The sequence below is a fragment of the Erythrolamprus reginae genome, chromosome 11 (assembly GCF_031021105.1).
Source record: "Erythrolamprus reginae isolate rEryReg1 chromosome 11, rEryReg1.hap1, whole genome shotgun sequence".
In the NCBI taxonomy this organism is placed as follows: domain Eukaryota; kingdom Metazoa; phylum Chordata; class Lepidosauria; order Squamata; family Dipsadidae; genus Erythrolamprus; species Erythrolamprus reginae.
This window is the reverse complement of record NC_091960.1, coordinates 17,928,298-17,949,039: the sequence shown is the minus strand read 5'-3', so window position 1 is coordinate 17,949,039 and position 20,742 is coordinate 17,928,298. Positions and strand designations below refer to the sequence as shown.

General features: G+C 43.5%; 1 protein-coding gene across 4 annotated transcripts in view; it reads right to left on the bottom strand.

Moving 5' to 3' along the window:
* Positions 1 to 2,965: 2,965 nt before the first annotated feature.
* Positions 2,966 to 20,742, bottom strand: part of LOC139174255 (mitochondrial peptide methionine sulfoxide reductase-like) — a 49,985-nt gene continuing 32,208 nt past the window's right edge. For 2 of the 4 annotated variants that reach the window (XM_070764512.1, XM_070764515.1), the window contains 3 exons: positions 20,122 to 20,228; positions 5,008 to 5,202; positions 2,966 to 4,705 (listed from right to left, as the gene is read on the bottom strand). In XM_070764512.1, coding sequence (XP_070620613.1) covers positions 5,044 to 5,202; positions 20,122 to 20,228 — 266 coding nt within the window. In that variant the 3' untranslated portion in view covers positions 2,966 to 4,705; positions 5,008 to 5,043. Of the gene's footprint in view, positions 5,203 to 20,121; positions 20,229 to 20,742 lie in introns of all 4 variants that reach the window. The other 2 variants (XM_070764511.1, XM_070764513.1) reach the window with 1 other exon arrangement.

Here is a 20,742-nt window from a genome sequence, read left to right as displayed (position 1 = left end):
ACAAGTAGAGGCGCAAGAGATGAAAAATATAGTAGAGAATATACGGAAAACTAAGAATACAAGAGTTAGGGAAATGAGAAGGAAAATATTACATAAGTGGTATTACACACCCGTTCAATTCGCATACTTTCAGCAGAATGTTAAGGGTATTTGTTAGCATGGGTGCCAAGATAAAGGAGTGTTTATGCATATGTTTTGGGAATGCCCAGTAGTGCAGAATTTTTGGCAAAAAGTGCAAGAGGATATTAATAGGATGTTAAATATAAGATAGATAATTACTAAGGAAATGATGGGAGAATTTAGAGAAATAAAACAAGCAGCGATAGAAAGCGCTCAGGCAGTAATAGTCTTGGGTTGGAAGGATGTGACAAAATGGACAATGCAAAATTGGTACCGGTACATGGTGGACCACATTCAATTTGAGATTATGGCCAAAAGGATGAATTTGGTTAAAGAAACTGACTTGCGACAACTGATGGGAGAATGGGACAAGGTAAGATGATACATGGCGAGTAGAATCCGAGACCAAGCTACAAGAAACAAATTGGAATCACTTTATAATAGATATTTTGCTCTTGGGTTAAAATGGTTTATACAAGAAACACCCCCGATTGGTGGGGTATGAATGTTTGTCTGGTGGTCGGCACAATCACTGAGCACTTGTTATATGTTGTGTGTGTGTTTTATATTATAAAATCAATAAAAATACTTTTTTTTTTAAAAAAAAAAAGACATTTTCAAGAGGAGATTGGACTGCCATTTGGCTGGGGTGCTGTAGGATTTCCTGCTCGGGCAGGGGGTTGGACTTGATGACCTGACGGTCCTTTTCAACTCTAATAATAAATAAACATAGTTGCATCCATGACCTATCTATCTATCTACCTACCTACCTACCTACCTTCCTTCCTTCCTACCTACCTACTCCCTGTATCTCTACCTACCTACCTACCTATGAGGGTCTCAGCCTACAGTAATGGTACAAATGCTAAACTTTAGATATACATTATTGGAATCGTCAGGAGTGTGTATGTAAATTTTGCATTTCTTCAGACAGATAGTGTAGCTGCAGCAGTGTTTTGAAATGGCATTTGGAAGTGATGTATGTTACTAGCAGCGTGTTATCATTGAATTTCTCACTGCAGAGAAAGAAACCGTTGGGAACATTCACAAACGTTTGTGTAGTTTATGGAGAATCTGCAGTTAACAGAAGGATGGTTAGTCGCTGGGCACAGAGGTTGAGGCCATTATAAGACAGAGATGGCTTTGTGACCAGAATAAGGAGTGGTACCGACAAGGCATACATGCCCTTGTGTCTTGCTGGAGGAAGGAACTGGATGGAGATTATGTGGAAAAATAGGGAGTGTAGAAGAAACATCATTCTTTCTTATATGTAAGTTTCATTGTGTTCAATAAGTAATTGCTGAAGAAAAAAATGTGGTGCATTACTTTCTGGGCGACCCTCATATCCATCCATCCATCCGTCCATCCATCCATCAATCCATTTTTATTTTTTATTTGTTTATTTATTTACTGGCCAAGTGTGATTGGACACACAAGGAATTTGTCTTTGGTGCATAAACTCTCAGTGTGCTTTAAAAATACATTCATTAAGAATAAGAGAGCTAATCAGAACTTCGTAGGCATGGAATAAGCTGTATGGCTTGGTTTGCTGGCTAGAAAGAATGGGTATTCTCCAGAAATGTCGGCCAAGACTCAAAATTCCTGGCATTGGCATGGTTGACTGGTAAATTTCACACAATTGGAGAGTACCCCAACTTTATAAGAGACATGGCATCCTGTGGAGTGGATAGATCTGTGTGTCCAAGATAAAACACCAGAAAAAGGGCCCACAATTTGGCAGGGCATGTCAGGTGTGCTCCCATTCAAAGTCCAGGAAAGAAAGACCCTGACTGAGTACTTGTACTAGACAAGAAGGGATGGCAACAAAAGGAAAGCAAGTGCTGAGGCAAAAGGCGGTAAAATGCATATACAGTGGTACCTCATGATATGAACCCCTCATGATACAAACATCTCGAGATACGAACCCGGGGTTCACAAATTTTTTGCCTCTTGTTACGAACTTTTTCTGGCTTACGAACCCACCGCAGATCGCAAAATGGTGCTCTGCTGGGCGCCGCCGCCCGGCTGTCACCTTCTGAAACAGCCGGGGGGCTTCTCGGCGTTCTCCTGAACGCCGAACCCGGAAGTTCAGCAAAAGTTCGGGTTCGGGTTCTGGAGGCCGCCAAGAAGCGCCCAGCTGTTTCAGAAGGTTACAGCTGGGTGGCACCACCCGGCGGAGCGCCGTTTTTGCAATCAGCAGCAGCGTTTTCGGCCGATCTGGAGGCTAAAACGGAGGTGGGGAATCCCAATAGGGAATTCCATGGGCAGAGCTTTGACGTCACGAAGACGTCCTTCCTGGAGGCCATGTTTTGGCAGCCTCCCGAACCCGAACTTTTGCCGAACTTCTGGGTTCGGCATTCTGGAGAACGCCGAGAAGCCCCCCGGCTATTTCAGAAGGTGACAGCCAGGCGACGGTGCCCAGCGGAGCGCCATTTTGTGATTTCCCCCCCCCCTTGCACACATTAATCGCTTTTACATTGTTTCCTATGGGAAACATTGTTTCATCTTACGAACTTTTTGCCTTACGAACCACCTTTCGGAACCAATTAATTTCGTAAGATGAGGTATTACTGTACGAAGAATCCCAAAACCCTCCCAAGTTACACCCCCCCTTTGGGCAATTCATCTCCATGTCCCAAGAGGTCAGGTGGGTGCATGGGCCATTTGGTCTTCCACAGCTGGTCTGGTGAAGCCGCTGACCTTGAGCAGGCTATAAACATGTCCATGTAGCCTGGCAGTGCCTGGCAGTCTGCAATGAGAACTTTCCTCCCTAGCATTCTAATCAAACAGAAGGAGAGCAACTTCTAGCACGCTCCCCCACCCACCCAAATAGAATAGAATAGAATGGAATATAATTATTTTTATTGGCCAAGTGTGATTGGACACACAAGGAATTTGTCTTTGGTGCGGATGCTCTCTGTGTACATAAAATAAAATATAGATTTGTCAAGAATCATGAGGTACAACACATAAGGATTGTCATAGGGGTCAAATAAGCAATGAAGAAACCTTAATAAAAACCTTAAGGATACAACCAACAAGTTACAATGATACAGTCATAAGTGGGAGGAAATGGGTGATAGGAATGATGAGAAAAAACTGGTGGTAATAATAGTTCAACCTTAGTAAGTAGTTTGACGATGTTGAGGGAATTATTTGTTTAGCAGAGTGATGGCATTCGGGAAAAAACTGTTTTTGCATCTAGTTATCTTGGTCTGCAAGATAACTAGAGGGTAGCAGTTGAAACAGTGTGTGTCCAGGTTGCAAGGGGTCAGCAAATATTTTCACAGCCCTCTTTTTGACTTGTGCAGTATACAGGTCCTCTATGGAAGGGAAGTTGACAGCAATTGCTTTTTCTGCAGTTGTAACTATTCTCTGAAGTCTGTGTTGGTCTCGTTGAGTTGCAGAACCTACACCCCCGTTTCTATGACAGATGAAGCAAGCAGGCCAAGTGGAGGCTGACAGAGGCGGCAGTTAGGCATTTTGTGAGAATTTTGGCCAATAACAATAGCACTTATATACTGCTTGCTTCACAGTGCTTTATAGCCCTCTCTAAGTGGTTTACAGAGTCAGCTTCTTGTTCCCAACAATCAGAGTCCTCATTTTTCCAACCTTGGAAGAATGGAAGGCTGAGTCAATCTTGAGCTGGTCAGGATTGAACTTCTGGCAATGAGTTGAATTAGCCTGTAATACTGCATTCCACCAAAGGAGAGTTTCCCCCCAGGGAATGGCCAATTCTTTACAATTGCCTGTTGTCCAAAAAAAATGCCCATTGTGGGGTACAAAACTTCTCCTTTCCTGAGAGGCAAGCGAACGCAACAAAAAAGAGAAATTACATTTGAATGCATTTGGTAAAAAAAAAATTAAAAATGAAGAGAGATGTGGAAATTGTCCCACACCAAAAGGATTGCTCGCAGATCTGTTCATTAGCACCGTGTGGAGGAATTTACTGTCAATAGATCCATTGGGCCGAGGTAGATTCAGAGTAGCGTGAAAGTTGGGTTTTCATTCCAAGTGCAGATATAGAATCCTTCATGAGATCAAAAGAGCAAAGTTCTTGTTCTGCAGTTTTTTCTTTCCCAAAACCCCAAAGAGAAAGCAAGGTAGGGAAATGGGTTTGGACCAATACAGTAGAGCTTGACCTATAACCATTTGTTTAGTGACCAGTTAAAATCAGAAAGGCACTGAAAAGGTGACTTTTAATTAGTATTTGTATTTACAACTTTTGCAAAATTGTGTGCTTGGGAAACGGCATGTATATAATTAGATGGTTGCAATGACCCAACGTTGTGTGATGGGAACTCCATGGGAATCTTCACTTGTGACCTTCCCATCCAGATTCCAACAAACTAAGTTAAGGGTTAGGATTCTCTTAACGACGGCATGATCCAGTTACATTGCAGTGTTTTCCTTAACCACCACAGTCAAAAAGATTATAAAATCAGGCACAATTCATTTAGCAACCATCTTGGTTAAGCAATGGATATTGCGATCTCAAGTGTTTTGTAAATCGAAGATCTACCTGGGCAAGAGAAAAAAATTCACAGCAAAGATGGAGGAGTCAGAGTTGCCTCCATCGGCTTTCCTGGGGATGGTAGAGAGACAAGGAAAGGGATCAATGCATAATGGGTATTTATCAGCGCCTTCTCAGGCCATCTCAAAAAATCTGCGGTTTGGTGGAAATTATATCTATCACTCCCACACAAAGTATTAACATTCGCAGCAAATTCGTCCATGTTTCCCTCTCATCTCCAATCCTTGCCGGGTCCTGCAAGACACAAAAGAAAGGAACAAAGCCCCCCACCTCCCCCATTGCTAAATCACAGTTGAATTACGAAGATGCTAGGCCGCTGGTTGCCATGGTAACCGTTCAAGGGTTATGATTACCGTGGCTCCCAAGGATACTCCCACTGGGGAAACTCCTCATTCGCCTACAGGGCAGGCAACGCCAGTGCCTTGCAGGCCGCAAAAGCCATCCGGGTTTTTGTGCAGATATTGCTGGTGGTAATCTTCAGCATAGTAGAATTGGCCGGCCTCCCGAATCTCAGTAGTTATGGGTCCCAGTTGCTTCTTAGCCAACTCCTGCCAAAGAGGAGAGAGAAATGAGGTTCAGGGAAAGGACATTTTATTTTATTTCATTATTTTATTATTTTATTATTTTATTTTATTTTATTATGTTATTAATTTTTTTTTATTTTTTTATTTTATTTTATTTTATGTGCAGGAAGCAAAATCTTGTGAGAGGACGCGCACAAGAGAGGATTTTGGTAGAGACGTCTCACGAGAGAGAGATTATGGCAATTTTTTGCTTTTGCGCATGCGTAGAAGCAAAAAATCACCAAAATCTCACACACGTGCACGCGTCCCCTCGTGAGATTTTGCTTCCTGCACATGCTCAGAAGCCAAATCTTGCCAGGAAGCATGCACCCGCCCACTGGTTCCTCAGAGCTGTGCGAGCATCGCACCAGTAGCCCCGTTAAGTAGAAACACCTGCCTGCCTCTGTCTTAAGGTTTTGGTATATTTTCATAGTTTTTAAGGATTCTTTCTAAGTTGAAACATGGCAAGATGACTGCACAGCCTACGTGGCCACTTGAGGGCTCCCAAGATCCCTGTCTATTTACAGACTTCTTTCACCCAAGGTTTTCACGCAGTCAGATGTATTCATTCAGTGTTCAGAAGGATAGGGAGGGGGAGATAAGAATGGGTTGGGTAGCACAATGAAACACTATTAATTGTTGTTGATACACTCCTGACTTCTACCAACAATATCAACCCTTTTACATGATCTCATCTATGAACAGTGAGTCTTTGGTCACAGTCACGTATGCCCTCATCACCTCGAGGTTCGACTACTGCAACACTCTCTACATGGGGCTACCTTTGAAAAGTGTTTGGAAACTTCAGATCGTGTAGAATGCGGCTGTGCAAGCTATCATGGGGCTCCATAGGTACGCCCATGTGGCTTGCAGTGGCTGCCGATCAATTTCCAGTCACAATTCAAAGTGTTGGTTATGACCTTTAAAGCCCTTCATGGCACTGGACCAGAATATCTCCGAGACCGCCTTCTGCCGCACGAATCCCAGCGACCGATTAGGTCCTAAAGACCTTCTCCGGGTCCCGTCAACTAAACAATGTTGGTTGGCGGGCCCCATGGGAAGAGCCTTCTCTGTGGCGGCCCCGACTCTCTGGAACCAACTCCCCCCAGAGTTTAGAACTGCCCCTACTCTCCCTGCCTTCCGTAAACTCCTTAAAACCCACCTTTGTCGTCAGGCATGGGGGAACTGAAACACCTCCCCCGGGCATGTACAATTTATGCATGGTATGTTTGTGTGTGTGTTTGTTAGTAAAATGGGGTTCTTTTTAAATATTTTAAATTATATTTGGATTTGTTATGAATTGTTGTATCTTGCTGTGAGCCGCCCCGAGTCTGCGGAGAGGGGCGGCATACAAATCTAAATAATAAATAAATAAAATAAAAATAAATAAATCTGGCGAGACCTAGGGGAAGAGCCTTCTCTGTAGCGGCCCCGGCCCTCTGGAATCAACTCCCCCCTTAGATTCGAATAGCCCCCGCCCTCCTTGCCTTCCATAAAATGTTGAAGGGCCATCTATACCACCAAGCAGGTGGGGATTAATTTCTCCCCTTACCTTTCTGACTCAACATGTGAGATTGGTATGATTGTTTTTAGAATTGTTAATTTTTATAATAATGGGGTTTTTAATATAGTTTATATTGGATTTGTATTTTATTGTATTTATTGTTGTTGTGAGCTGCTCCGAAGAGGGGCGGCATACAAATCTAATAAATTATTATTATTATTATTATTATTATTATTATTATTATTATTACTACTACTACTACTACTATTATTATTATTATCATCATCATTATTATCATCATCATCATCTTGCATCATTGAAGTGTTAATACCACTTTATAAGGCCTTGGTAAGGGCATACTTGGAATACTGATTTCAGTTTTGGTTGCCACGATGCAAAAAGGATATTGAAACTCTAGAAAGAGTGCAGAGAAGAGTGACAAAGATGATTAGGGGACTGAAGGCTAAAATATATGAAGAATGGTTGCAGGAAGTGGGCATGGCTAGTTTAATGCAAAGAAGGACCAGGGGAGACATGGTAGCAGTGTTATCTCAGGGGTTGCCACAAAGAAGAGGGAGTCAATCCATTCTCCAAAGCACCTGAGGGTAGAACAAGAAGCAATGGGTGGAAACTAAACAAGGAGAGAAGTAACTTAGAACTAAGGAGAAATTTCCTGACAGTCAGAACAGCTTGACTCCAGAAGTTGTGAATGCCCCAACACTGGAAGTTTTTAGCCAGATGTTGGATAACTGTCTGAAGTAGTGTAGGGTTTCCTGCCTAAGCAGGGGATTGGAATAGAAGACCTCCAAGTTTCCTTCCAACTCTGTTGTTGTTGTTCTTATTATTATCATCATCATCATCTCCTTTTAACATGACCTACCATACATGGGGGTGCGTTGGCTCAGTGGCCAAGATGCTTATCTGAAAGGTGGGCAGTCAAACAGTTTGAATCCCTAGCGCTGCGTAATGGAGTGAGCTCCCGTTACCTGAACCAGCTTCTGCCAACCATTCGAAAACAGGTAAAAATAGCATAGCAATAGCATTTAGACTTACATACCACTTCATAGTGCTTGTTACAGCCCTCTGGAAGCAGTTTTACAGATTCAGCCTATTGCCCCCAACAACCTGGGTCCTCATTTTACCCACCTCGGAAGGATGGCCTCCAGAAGTTGTGAATGCTCCAACACTGGAAGTTTTGAAGATGTTGGATCTGTCTGAAGTAGTGTAGGGATTCCTGGTTAAGCAGGGGGTTGGGCTAGAAGACCTCCAAGACCTACTCTGTTACTCTACTTCACCAGTTCCACACTGCTTCTTCCACCCTTTCTCTAAAATTTCACCACCTTGGCAATGTGAACACATATGGATTTCAATTCTCAGGATTCCCCAGCTATTTTCAGGAGAGAAATACACCAAAACTGTCATGTAAAATAGACTTTACATCTTTTCCTTTGGACTCTTAAAACTATTCTGTATTGACAATTTCCCATCTTCACTGGAGAAACCATTTGAGTAGTTTGGAGAACTGGTAGTAGAATTTTGAGTAGTTCAGAGAACTGGCAAATACCACCTCTGGCTGGCCCCAAAGTGGGGAGGAAATGGAGATTTTGCAATATCCTTCCTCTAGGACTGGGGAGGGAATGGGGATTATCCTTCCCTTGGAGTGGGGTGGGAATGGAGATTTTGCAGCATCCTTCCCCTGCCATGCCTACCAAGCCACACCCACTAAGCCATGCCTACTGAACCGGTAGTAAAAAAATTGTATTTCACCACTGCTACCATCCCTGTCCTAATGTCTCCATTTATTTGTATACATTTCATGTATTAGTAAGCATGTTTATACTTATATCTGTTAGCTTATACATGCTTGGCAAATATAATAAATAAATTATTTTAAAAAAAAATAACAACTGGACACAGCCCCAACAGCCACAGTTGGATTCGATCCCCTCCCCTCCAACACTTGGTGAGAATGTCCTTGCTTTCCAGGAGAAATAATTTTATGTTGGCTGCAAGCCCCCATTTATCTATACAGTGGTACCTCTACCTACAGACGCCTCTATTTACAAACTTTTCTACATAAGAACCGGATGTTCAAGATTTTTTTTGCCTCTTGTCAAGAACCATTTTCCACTTACAAACCCAAGCCTCCAAAACTGTAACCGGAAAAGGCGGAGAGAAGCCTCCATGGGGCCTGTCTAGGAATCTCCTGGGAGGAAACAGGGCCTTCACCCTCCCTGTTATTTCCCCAATCGCACACACTATTTGCTTTTACATTGTTTCATATGGGAAAAGTTGTTTCTTCTTACAAACTTTTCTACTTAAGAACCTGGTCACGGAATGAATTAAGTTCGTAAGTAGAGGTACCACTGTATTCCCCCTGCCCGTTCCCACAGCTCCAAGCAGCATAGTTGTGGCAGCCCTGAAGATGCTCCAGAAATGGCTTCAGGGTTGACACAAAGTCAATGAGGAATGCTGCATTCGCTGAACAATTGCAGTGGTTCTCTTAAGGACCAAGGCAAAAAGAAAAAAAAAGAAAAAAATGGGCATGACTCACATAAATAACTGCTTTGCTTAGCCATGGAAATCCTGGTACCAACTGTGGTTAATTTGAGGTCTCCCTGCCGACCGACTGGGGAAGAGGGTGGCCTTGGGAGGCGGTGGAGTGGGGAGATAGAGGAAATGGGGCTCAATTTTTCAACCATGCCATTAATGGACCTGCCCACTTCAAAGGAATAGCGGATCGCTCAGGAGGCTTTTTTGGCCGAGGGAAGCCCAATTGTTTGTGTCAGGGGAAAGGAAGTCGGGGAAGGAAGTGTGTGGCTCTCCAGGGCTAAGTACAATGAGGCTTATCGCAGGCAGAGTTAATTTGCATGCAGGCTGGATGATGTGTGCAAGAGAGCCGATAAGACAACATGGTTAATTAACTGGAACCCAGCTGAGCCTGGCGTCAGCAGAGACGCTGCGGCAGGAAAAGAGCAGTGGCAGTCAGCTTTGCATCGGAAGAGAGGGAAAGAAAGAAGAAAGGAAAGGAAAGGGAGGGAGGGAGGAAAAGAAGGAAGAGGGAGGGAGGAAGGAAGGAAGTAAAAGAGGGAGGGAGGGAGGAAAAGAGAAAAGGAAAGGAAAGGAAGGAAGGAAAGAAAGAGGGAAGGAGAGAGGGAAGGAAGTAAAGAAAGAAAGAAGGGGAGGGAGGAAAGAAGGGGGAGGACAGGAGAGAGGGAGGAAGGAAGAGAGAGAAAGGAAGGAATGAAGGAAAAGAGGAAGGGAGGGAGGAAAAGAAGAAAGGAAAGGAAAGAAAAAGGAAGGAAGGAAGGAAGGAAGGAAGGAAGGAAGGAAGGAAGGAAGGAAGGAAGGAAGGAAGGGGACTCCTGGGGCTTCTAAGACACAGTGACTGGCTGCATTCACAAAACCTCCTTCTCCTGCTTCTTAAACTATCTGAGAAATTTTGCAATGATCAAAGCAGCACTTCTAGAAATGTTCACTGGTTCTAATTCAAGAGGAACGGCCAATATCTAAATCATGATCAGAATGTATTGGGGTTAGCTCTCACAAACATTTTCTCCAAATTCAGTCAAGCAGGAGATATGAAGCTTTAATATCTTCAGGTCAACCAAGTGTTTTTAGATGGTTCTGAATTAGGCCCCCTTGTGTTTTAATCAAGGCGTTCTTACTCAATTCTATGTCCCTTTCTTGCTTTTGAAAATATGATTCCAACCTTGTTTGAAGAAAATACTGTATTTCTGCTTATTTAAGTAAGCGCACATGCCTCAATTTCAGGTAGTTTAGTACTGAATATTGAACATTGATAATACATTGGTACCTCTACTTAAGAACTTAATTGGTTCCATGACCAGGTAGAAAAGTTTGTAAATAGAAGCAATTTTTCCCATATGAATCAACCCATTAGGAAAGAAATCAAAGCTTGGAATTTGGGTGGGAGGAGGAGGAGAAAGAAGAGGAAGAGGAGGACAGTCGCTGCCGAAGGAAGAAGGTGAGTGGAGGTGAACCAAAAAATCCAAAACTTTAAGGCATAAAAAAAAAAGAGGGACTTTGAGGCGGCGAGGAGGAGCACGCGCCTCCCATACACCCGGCGTGAGGCTGCCTCCCATACACTGCACCAGAGAGAGAAACCCAGGGGGAATGGCAGGAAACTGGCCCGGCCTTCGTGCCGCTCTCAAATTTCCTGGGAAATTTTTCTGGGCTCCGGTTCTTAAGTAGAAAATGGTTTTTAAGAAGAGGAAAAAAAATCTTGAACACCTGGTTCTTATCTAGAAAAGTTCTTAAGTAGAGGCGTTTTTAAGTAGACGTACCACTGTGTATACATGCGACCCCCAAAAATAAAACAAGCAAGATTAAAATTAACCAATTTTGACTGATTGTGTGAAGGCACTTTCTTAGGTCCGTGAGTGACATAGTTTGGTTTGTTATGAGAACATCTTTATAGAGTGATATCTCGGTACTCAACATTAATTGTTTCTGGGAGGCAGGAAGACTACCAAAAACAATGAGTACCAAACACATTTGTAATGTAAGGAATAATGCAGTGAGTCACAAGGCAGTCAATATCGACAAGTCCTAGCTTGTGTGTTGAGCACCAAACAGATTATACGAGTACCAGAACAAAATGTTCAGGTCAAAATGCACTGAGTACCAAATTCAATGAGTTTCAAAGCAGCGGAGTGCCAAGATATCACTGTATTCAAAAAGGGGTTCTAAGGTTGCTTCCTAATAGAGTTGGGTTAGAGCTCTCTACATCTCTTCTCAGACCACTCAAACTGAAAAGGAGATTGGGGGGGGGGGGGCTAAGCCAGTCTCTGCTAAATCTATCTTAAGGAAGCAAAGTGGCAGAAGATGATGATGGATGAGGAAATCTATTTATTTTATTTATTTATTTATTGGATTTCTATGCCGTCCCTCTCCAAAGACTCAGGGCAGCTTACAACATATAATAAAAGCAATAAAATACAATGGTAAATCCAATTAATTAGCTAAATATCTAACATAACACACTCAGACCTCAGACGCTCATAACATTCATCGGCCAGGGGGCCTCAGATCTAATTGCCCCAAGCCTGGTGACATAAATGAGTCTTAAGACTCTTATGAAAGGTGAGGATGGTGGGGGCAGTGCGTATCTTCGGAGGAGCTGATTCCAGAGGGCCAGGGCCTCCACAGAGAAGGCTCTTCCCCTTGGAAGAGGGGCCAACTCTGTGGGACCTAACCGATCACCAAGATTTATACAGCAGAAGGTGGTCCTGCAAGTAATCTGGCCCGATGCCATGTAGGGCTTTATACAATTCAACACTTTGAATTGTGTCCGGAAACCAATCAGCAACCAATGCAATATGCGGAGTGTTGGAGAAACATGGGCATATCTAGGAAGGCCCATGACCGCTCACAGGGCTGCATTTTGTACGATTTGAAGTTTCTGAATACTCTCCAAAGGTAGCTCCATGTAGAGAGCATTGCAATAGCCGAATCTCAAGGTGATAAGGGAATGATTGACTGTGAGTAGAGACTCCCTGTCCAAATTTGTCCCAAGCAAAGTCTTTTCTTGTCTGACTTCCAGGCTATAGTGTGCGCCTACTCAGCACCAATGCTGAACACCTAAACAAGTTCTCTTCAAATGTTCTCCAGTAGCAAGATAAAATTGGGTAAGTCTCACAGAGCAAGCAAGGGTTTCCCCCACCTTGAACCCTTCAACCAAGGAGTTGGGACAACCGTTTTGGAGGTTGAATGATCGTTTCACAGGGGTCGCCTAAGATCACGGGAAAAGACAAATTTTCCATGGTGTTAGGAACTAAAGCTTCTACTCTGGCGCCTTGGAATATATTTTCTGACCAATCAGGTGTTTACAGTGAGGATGTCCCTCTGACTTTCCTGCCAATCAGCTTAAAGCTCTGATGGGAGAATTGATGCTAGACTTATGGTTGGGGGTCACCACAACATGATGAACTGTATTAAGGGATTGCGACATTAGAAAGGTTGAGAACAACTGCTCTAAGGAATCTTCTCTTCGCTGTCTTTTCTCAAACGGTACAGTAGCTCTCCTAGCAGGTATAATATTCCAATTTGCCACTTTTGGAATGGGATGGAGGGATAGATGGATGGATGGAGAGATGCCACAGTAAAACATCCACCTCTAAATTCATCCCCTGAAATGTCTTATAGAAGATGAACTCAAACTGCAGTACCAGGAAAGATCCATGACCAGAGATCATTGACAGAAGGAGCAAGAAACCAATATACTGTATATACCCCAAAAGAGGCTGATAATTTGGGTGCATCTTATTAGCAGTCTGGGCACTCGAGCATGTGCAATCGTGCATGTACACATATTTTCGGCACCTGAGGGAATAAAGGTTCGCCATCACTGTCCTAGATGGATCTGGACAAACAAGAGGTCTGTCTTCCTTGGAGGGATCAATAAATGCTAAGATATTCCTTTCTGCCGCATCCCAAGGATGAGATGAACAAAGCTCTCGAGGCCTCTGCAGGGAGCAAGGAGCAGAGACCAAGTGCTTGGTATTTAAGCCATACCTAGGAACCGAATACATAAATAACAGATTGCTCCTAGAGGCAGCATGCTGTCTTCTTGTCCTCTGGGATGTGGAGGGGAGCTATCGATTCCACCCCCCACTCCCTGGTGGAGAATATCTTAGCATGTTTAATGGCCACTAGAAGGAAACCTGTCAGAGAAGAATGATGGGATCTGTCTGTCAAAATCTCCCAAACAGCCAGAGTCTGATCTCAGTTATGATGTCCCATCATGAACACCCCTTCTCCTTCCCCCTCCCCTAATGGACAACAATATTCTGGGCCATGGGAACATTCATGCCATGCAGTTCATCTACCATGCAGATGTTTAATTTCATTGGCAGAAGCAACAGGGAAACTCTGCATGGAAGAACAGCTTTGACTCTCACAGGCTTGTAACTTATTATCAGTGAGGACTGATAATCCACCTAGGATCTTGAGAGCATTATGCTAGAAATTGTTACTAAGTGGAGGGATTTAAATATCTAAATATCCATCCATCCATCCATCCTCCTCTCTCTCTACATCCATCTATCTCTATCTATCATCCATCCATCTTCCTCTCTCTCTTTCCCTCCATCCTTCTCTTTCTATCTATCATCCATCCATATATCCATCCATCCATTCATCCTCCTCTCTCTCTCTCTCTCCATTCATCTATCTCTATCATCCATCCATCCTCCTCTCTCTCTCTCCATCCATCTCTATATCCATCCATCCATCCATCCATCTATCTGATTTATATGCCAGTCCATCTCACAATTCAAGGTGACTGTAAGTTGTTTACAATACGAGTAGTCACAAGATGGTTGCCATGTTGGATTAACATTCATTGCCAACCCTATTTTTCCAAAGATGAACAGGTACTCTACATAAAGAGTTGAGCTACATCATCCAGCATCCACAGTCTCCAGCTGACTGGGCTATACAACCCATCATTCACTGTCATCAGTGAATTTGGTTGTGGAGTCACCCTCAAGGATATTATGTTACGAAAGGCTGCTGAGGGGCAGGAAATGGGGGAGGTGTGAGAGAGGGTGTTAATTTGGCACTTTATTAGGCAATACAACCAATGTACAAATCAAATAATAAGATAGCCCGAAGCAGTGCAAGCAGGAGCATTGCTGAACACCTAGTGAATCTCACATTCTGACATTACAAAATGAAAAAACTGATATGTGCATCACCCAATTTTCCAAACATACTAAAAGCTCACACTTATATGATGCAGCTGAAGAAACAAGAGTCCTACTCCACACCATCACACACAAAAATATTCTGTCTCTTCCTCCAAAGACTAACTTTGCATCCCAAAAGCATACAAGAGGAACAGCAGCACAACAGTAGCACTAAGGTGGCAGGTGTTGCCATCAAATGAGGAGCGTTTACCAAAAGTTAGACTAGCTACAAATTTGATTTAGCTTAGATCCGTGTCCAGAATGAAACAAAGTCTTCCACTTCTAGGAATAACTCTGCCACATCTGCTTTAATAAGCCTTGGTTTGGTTTTAATTCTGTCCTAGCTTGGCCTAATCAAGAACTTCAAGAAAACTAGCTGAAGGACAAGTGCTATGAGAGGCAAAGCTCATTTGTTCACAGGTACAGTGCTGTAAGCATTTTCAGGACCATGGATAGCGCAGGGCAAATAATCAGGATTGAACTAATTCTGTTATACTAGCACAGTGATGGCAAACCTTTTTTTCCTCAGGTGCCGAAAGAGTGTGGGCGTACGCTGTCGCACATGTGCAAGTGTCCACACCCATAATTCAATGCCTGGGGAGGGCAAAAACAGCTTCCCCCAGCCCCCAGAGGCTCTCTGGAGACTGGTAACAGCCTGTTTCCCAACATCTGGTGGGCCCAGTATACTTCTGTTTTGCCCTCCACAGGCTCCAAAGGCTTCTCTGGAGCCAGGGGAGGATAAAAACACCCTCCCCCATCCCCCCGGAGGCTCTCTGGAAGCCAAAAACACCCTCCCAGAGCTTCTGTGCAAGCCAAAAATCAGCTGATGGGCACGTTGGAGCTGAGCTAGGGCAACAGCTCACGTGCCAGCAGATATGGCTCTGCATGCTACCTGTGGCACTCGGGCCATAGGTTCGCCATCACTGTACTAGGCACAACCAGTATCATCATCAGACTTCATAATCCCTTGCAGAGTGGAGATCGTCCCTGCTCCTTCAGCACATCTTAGTCTGCCTTCTGCAGTTGCCAAGAAACAATAATGGAAACACCAAAAACCCCGACCGCAGTGGTGGGTGGGCAGTGGAAGGATGTTCTGCTAACTGTCCCCTCCCCAACCCACCCTACCCCCCATCATAAAAACCCAGCAATGTTGGCATCTTTGGAATGGCTCTGTCCTCGCCTGAGGCAACTTGGGGGTCTCCCTCCAAAACCGGCCCAGTTGTTCCCTTGATCCCAACCTCATTAGCCCCACTTGGAAATACACAACACACACTCCCTCCCCACCCACAGACTGGCAGCTCCCAAGAAATACCCTCCCTCCCCCATCCCCCCACTGATGTCCAGCCAGCACGTGCCTATTTTAAGCTGGGGTTGCCCTTAATTGTGTTACTTGGGGGAGGGGGCCACGGTTTATGGCAGTGAATCATTTCCAAATGGGTCCAGGCTGGAAGGGAGATATTGCACCTGCCTCTCCCGTGACCTTTGCTCTCTAGCTGCCAATCACCCTCATGGCAAGTTGCCAGGGAAACTGAGACATCTCTCCCTCCCCCATCCCTTTTCTCTCCACCCCCCACCCCCCCAATCTCCATCCAGAGTGCATGAATGGCCTTGGAGGAGCAATTATCTATATTCGCTTCTCTGCCTTTGTTATGGGGCAAGGCGTTGGGGGCACGTTCTATTCACGGGAGGGGACCGAGACAAAAAAACCAGCCACTTCAGAGTCCCTGAGGATGCTTGTGTGCGAGTCTGAGAGAGAGAGAGAGAGAGAGAGAAAGAGAAAGGAAGGAAGAAAGAAAGAAAGAAAGAAAGAAAGAAAGAAAGGGAAGGATGGAGTGTGCGCGCATGAGAGAGAGGAAAACAGATTCCCTACCAGCTCCATCGTGAATCTCACGCTGAAAAGACCCAGCATCTTCCTGGCGGCAGCTTATTTAAGTGATACCTCAAGGGTCTCTCTCTAAACATGTTTCCAAAACAGATTGTATCCATAAAAGAACCATATTGTGTAAAAACAGAACACAACGTCAAGCCACAAGATGGTGGGGGAGGGGGAGGGGGACTGAAAGGCCATTTTTCAAGAAGCTGCTGAAAGAGGCCGAGCTGGCAAAGATGGAGACTGGCCGACATCCTGACAAAAAACATTCTGTATAGAATTGTGGAAAAACAGTTGTACCGGAGCCACCTAAACATCTGTAAACGCAACACAGAAAATTGTGGGCTTATATAGGTCCCAGACTTTAAAAATTGTCACCAATATTACACATATACATATACGTACGTATACGTATACATATGCATATTCACACACATATACATATATATATATTCACACACATATACATATATATATATTCACACACATATACATGTGTGTGTATGTGTGTATGTAACATATTTTTGCTGAATTTGAAAATGAAAAACATTCAATGAATGATTCGACAGAAAATATATATATATAATATATATATACCCACTGTGTGTGTGTGTGTGTGTGTGTGTATGTGCGTGTGTATGTATATATGTATGTATGTATGTATACATACACACGTGCACACACACACACACACACACACATACATACAGTGGAAAGTTGGTCAGTACTGAAATCTTCGGTATCCAAAACAATTTTCCCCATAAGAAATAAAGGAAATAGATTTATTTATTAATTTATTATTATTATTATTAATAATAATAATAATTATTATTATTATTTATTAGACTTGTATGCCGCCCCTCTCCGGGGATTTAATTGGTTCCCAGCCCCTGTTGACTCACTGGCAACCAATTAAGTATTTCCTTTATTTCTCTCCCCCCCACACACACACGCATTGTCTTTACACACTCTCTTTACCTTTCATCTCTCTGCCTTCATCTCTCTCTCTCTAGGGCAGACCTGGGCAAAGTGCGACCCAGGGGCCGGATGCGGCCTGCCCGCTGTCTGTGACCAGCCCGTGGAAGGAAGGAAGGAAGGAAGGAAGGAGAAATGAAGGAAGGAAGGTTATAATATAAGCTACTCATTCCTGACTCTAGGGCAGACCTGGGCAAGATGCGGCCCGCCTGCTGTCTGTGACCGGCCCGCGGAGGTCAGTCCAACCAGGCAAAACCCAAAAGCCGTGTGGCGTAGAAACAAAAAATGAAAAAGCAGCAGTCGCCTGTTCCTGAGCTGACAGTGCTGCCTCGCCCTCTCCACCTTTTCCGTAAGTTGACTTAATCTTCTTTGGGAATTCGCAGCGGAGCCTCTCAGGTTGGGGAGCAGGGAAAGAATTGGAAGACTGAGAATGGAGGGAAGAAAGGAAGGAAGGAAGGAGAGAAGGGAAGGAAGGAAGGAAGGAAGGAGAAATGGTATTACTCTGGAAATATAAAACTATTAAATATGAATCTCTCCCCTTTTATGGAAAGCAAACAAGTTCCTTCATAGATAAAAATAGGAGTTGAAAGAAACTAGACAACTTTAGGATTTTTTTAAAAAATTGAAATAATCAGGTAACATCATATGAATTGGATGAATTATTAACTTAAAATTTATATAAAGGAACTTTCCAGGATCAAAATGTTTCATAATTTGGAATTATAGGGAAGGGATAATGACCAAATGATTTCAGCTTTTTTCATGTAGCATGTTACCAGCATATGCATACTATATACCAGGGGTGGGCAATTAATTTATAATTATAATAAAATTATAATATATAATATAATATATAACTTTTCTAGATAGAAACCGGGTGTTCAAGATATAATATATAATTATATATATAATATATAATATAATATATAATTATAATTTATAATTATAAAATACTTAACTCAGTTCTACCCAATAATATACAGTATTGGGTAGAACTGAGTTAATTATATTAGTCTGGCCCTCTAAAACAATCCCAATTTCTCATGCGGCCCTATGGCAAAATTAATTGCCCACTCCTGCTCTAGGGGGTGATGCTCATCTCTGTTTCTAAGCCGAAGAGCCAGCAATGTCCAAAGATGTTTCCATGGTCATGTGGCCGGCATGACAAAATGCCAAAGGCGCACAGAATGTTGTTACCTTCCCACCACTATTTTTCTACTTGCATATATGAGTCTACCTAGAGCCAGTCAGGAACGAACTGCTGGCAGCCGGCAGAGTTAGCCTGCAATACGACATTCTAACCAATGCGCCACTGCAGCCATCAATATATATTGGTTGCCAAATGTTTGAATTTTGGTTATGTGACAGTGGGTATGCTATGATAGTCCGAAGACTCTAAATCAGGGGTGTCTAACTCAATTTCATTGAGGGCCTCATCAGAGCTCTGGTTGATTTTGGGCAGTGGTGGGATTCTAATTTTTTTACTACCATTTTGGTGGGCATGGCTTGGTGGGAGTGGCATGGCTCCATGGGCATTGCAGGTGAAGGACACTCCAAAATCCCCATTTCCTCCCAATCAGCTAGGACCTGGGAGGCAGAGAATAGATGGAGGCGGGGCCAATCAGAGGTGGCATTTACCGGTTCTCTAAACTATTCAAAGTTTCTGATACCAGTTCTCCAGAACTGGTCAGAACTTGCTGAATCCCATCCCTGACCTTGGGGGTGGGGGGTGGCCAACTGAGTGGGTATGCCATTCACTGGGTATGGCTGACTGGGTGGGTGTGGCGAACTTGATGCCACTCCCCAAACTGCTGGCATGTTTCCTCTTGGCACTGGGTAGACAAGGCTGAAGCGACATGGGCAGACTAGTAAATTTACAACCACATTGCAAGCCAGATTCGGCCCCCGGGCCTTGTGTTTGACACCCCTGCTCTAAAAGAATAATTGTAAGACAAGAACTGTTTGCATTTTGCTTGACCTATAGAACCTGACCCTATACATCCACCCACACCAGACCCACAAACACATATATAGTTTATTGACTATAAAATTAACTGCCTGAATGGTCCCTACAGGGGTCGAGAGACTAAAAGGAAGCAGTATGCTCCCTCCTATATTTGGGAATACCAGGATAATTCGACAGGAAAAAAAACATATATAACTCTTCCCTGGTACAAGCTGAAACAGGAGGAGAACCTGTGGCCTAGATGTTAAAAACTACTGCCTTATAGACAGACTGCCCAGGTTCAAATCCCAGTAAGGATATGGCTAGCTGATGAGCGCTAAGTAGCTTGAAATAGATCTATACCAGTCTCCCTTCATTTTCATTATTAGCAAAATTCAAGGTGTTGGTTATTACCTATGAAGCCCTACATGGTTCAGGGCCAGACAATTTATGGGACTGTCACCTGCCGCATACTTCCCAAAGACCAATAAGAGCACACAAAGTTGGCCTCCTCCAGGTCCCATTGACTAAGCAATGCAGGTTGGTGGGGCCTCGGGGGAGGGCCTGGAATGCTCCACCCAACTCACCTCACCCCATTCCTAAGAGATCTGTAAAGGGGGTGTGCATAAGCGCACCAGCATGTCTACCATCCCTGCCCTACTGTCCCCATTTATTTGTATACATTTCCTTCATTCATGTCCAGGTTCATATTTATACCTACTATCTTGTACATGTTTGATAAACAAACAAATAAATAAATGTGGGTTAAAAATGGAAATATTTGGTCAAATACGGTCAAAGTTAATGTCAATAAGAGTTGACCTAAATCATATAAATAGCAGCATCACCGGCAAGGACCTCAATCTCCTGTCCCCATCTATCCATCATTCCTCTATACCTGCTCATATATTGCCTTAGATCTTAATGCAGATTCCAGTTGTTCTGCTCCAATAGTGTAGATGGCCGAGCGATACTGTGTGCCAAAGTCTTCGTACTGCTTTGCTCCTGGGGGGGAGGGAGGAGAAATGACACCACAACAATGCATGTTATCAGGCAGAAAATGATTAAACTGATTCATATTTGTCGAGTCTTCTTTGTCACACTTCAACATTGGTAATAAACAGATGCAGGGGGGGGAAAGTGACATCCTTCCTTATTTCCATGTTATCCATTTCATTATTTTATTTTTATTTTATTTATTTTATTTTAACTGGATTTGTATGCCGCCCCTCTCCGAGGACTCAGGGCGGCCCACAGCATATGCAAAGAGACAGTAGTAAATCAATCCAATTAATATACATAAAAACAATCCTTAAAAATTCTAATTTTGAAAACTTCCATTCACATTCATTCAGCAAGTCATACTAAAAAACATCTGTTGGTCAGGGGGAAGGTCTAGTAACCCGAGGCCTGGCAACAAATATGAGTTTTGTAACTCTTTTGGAAGGCAAGGAGGGTGGGGGCAGTGCGAATCTCTGGGGGGAGTTGATTCCAGAGGTCTGGGCCCCCTACAGAGAAG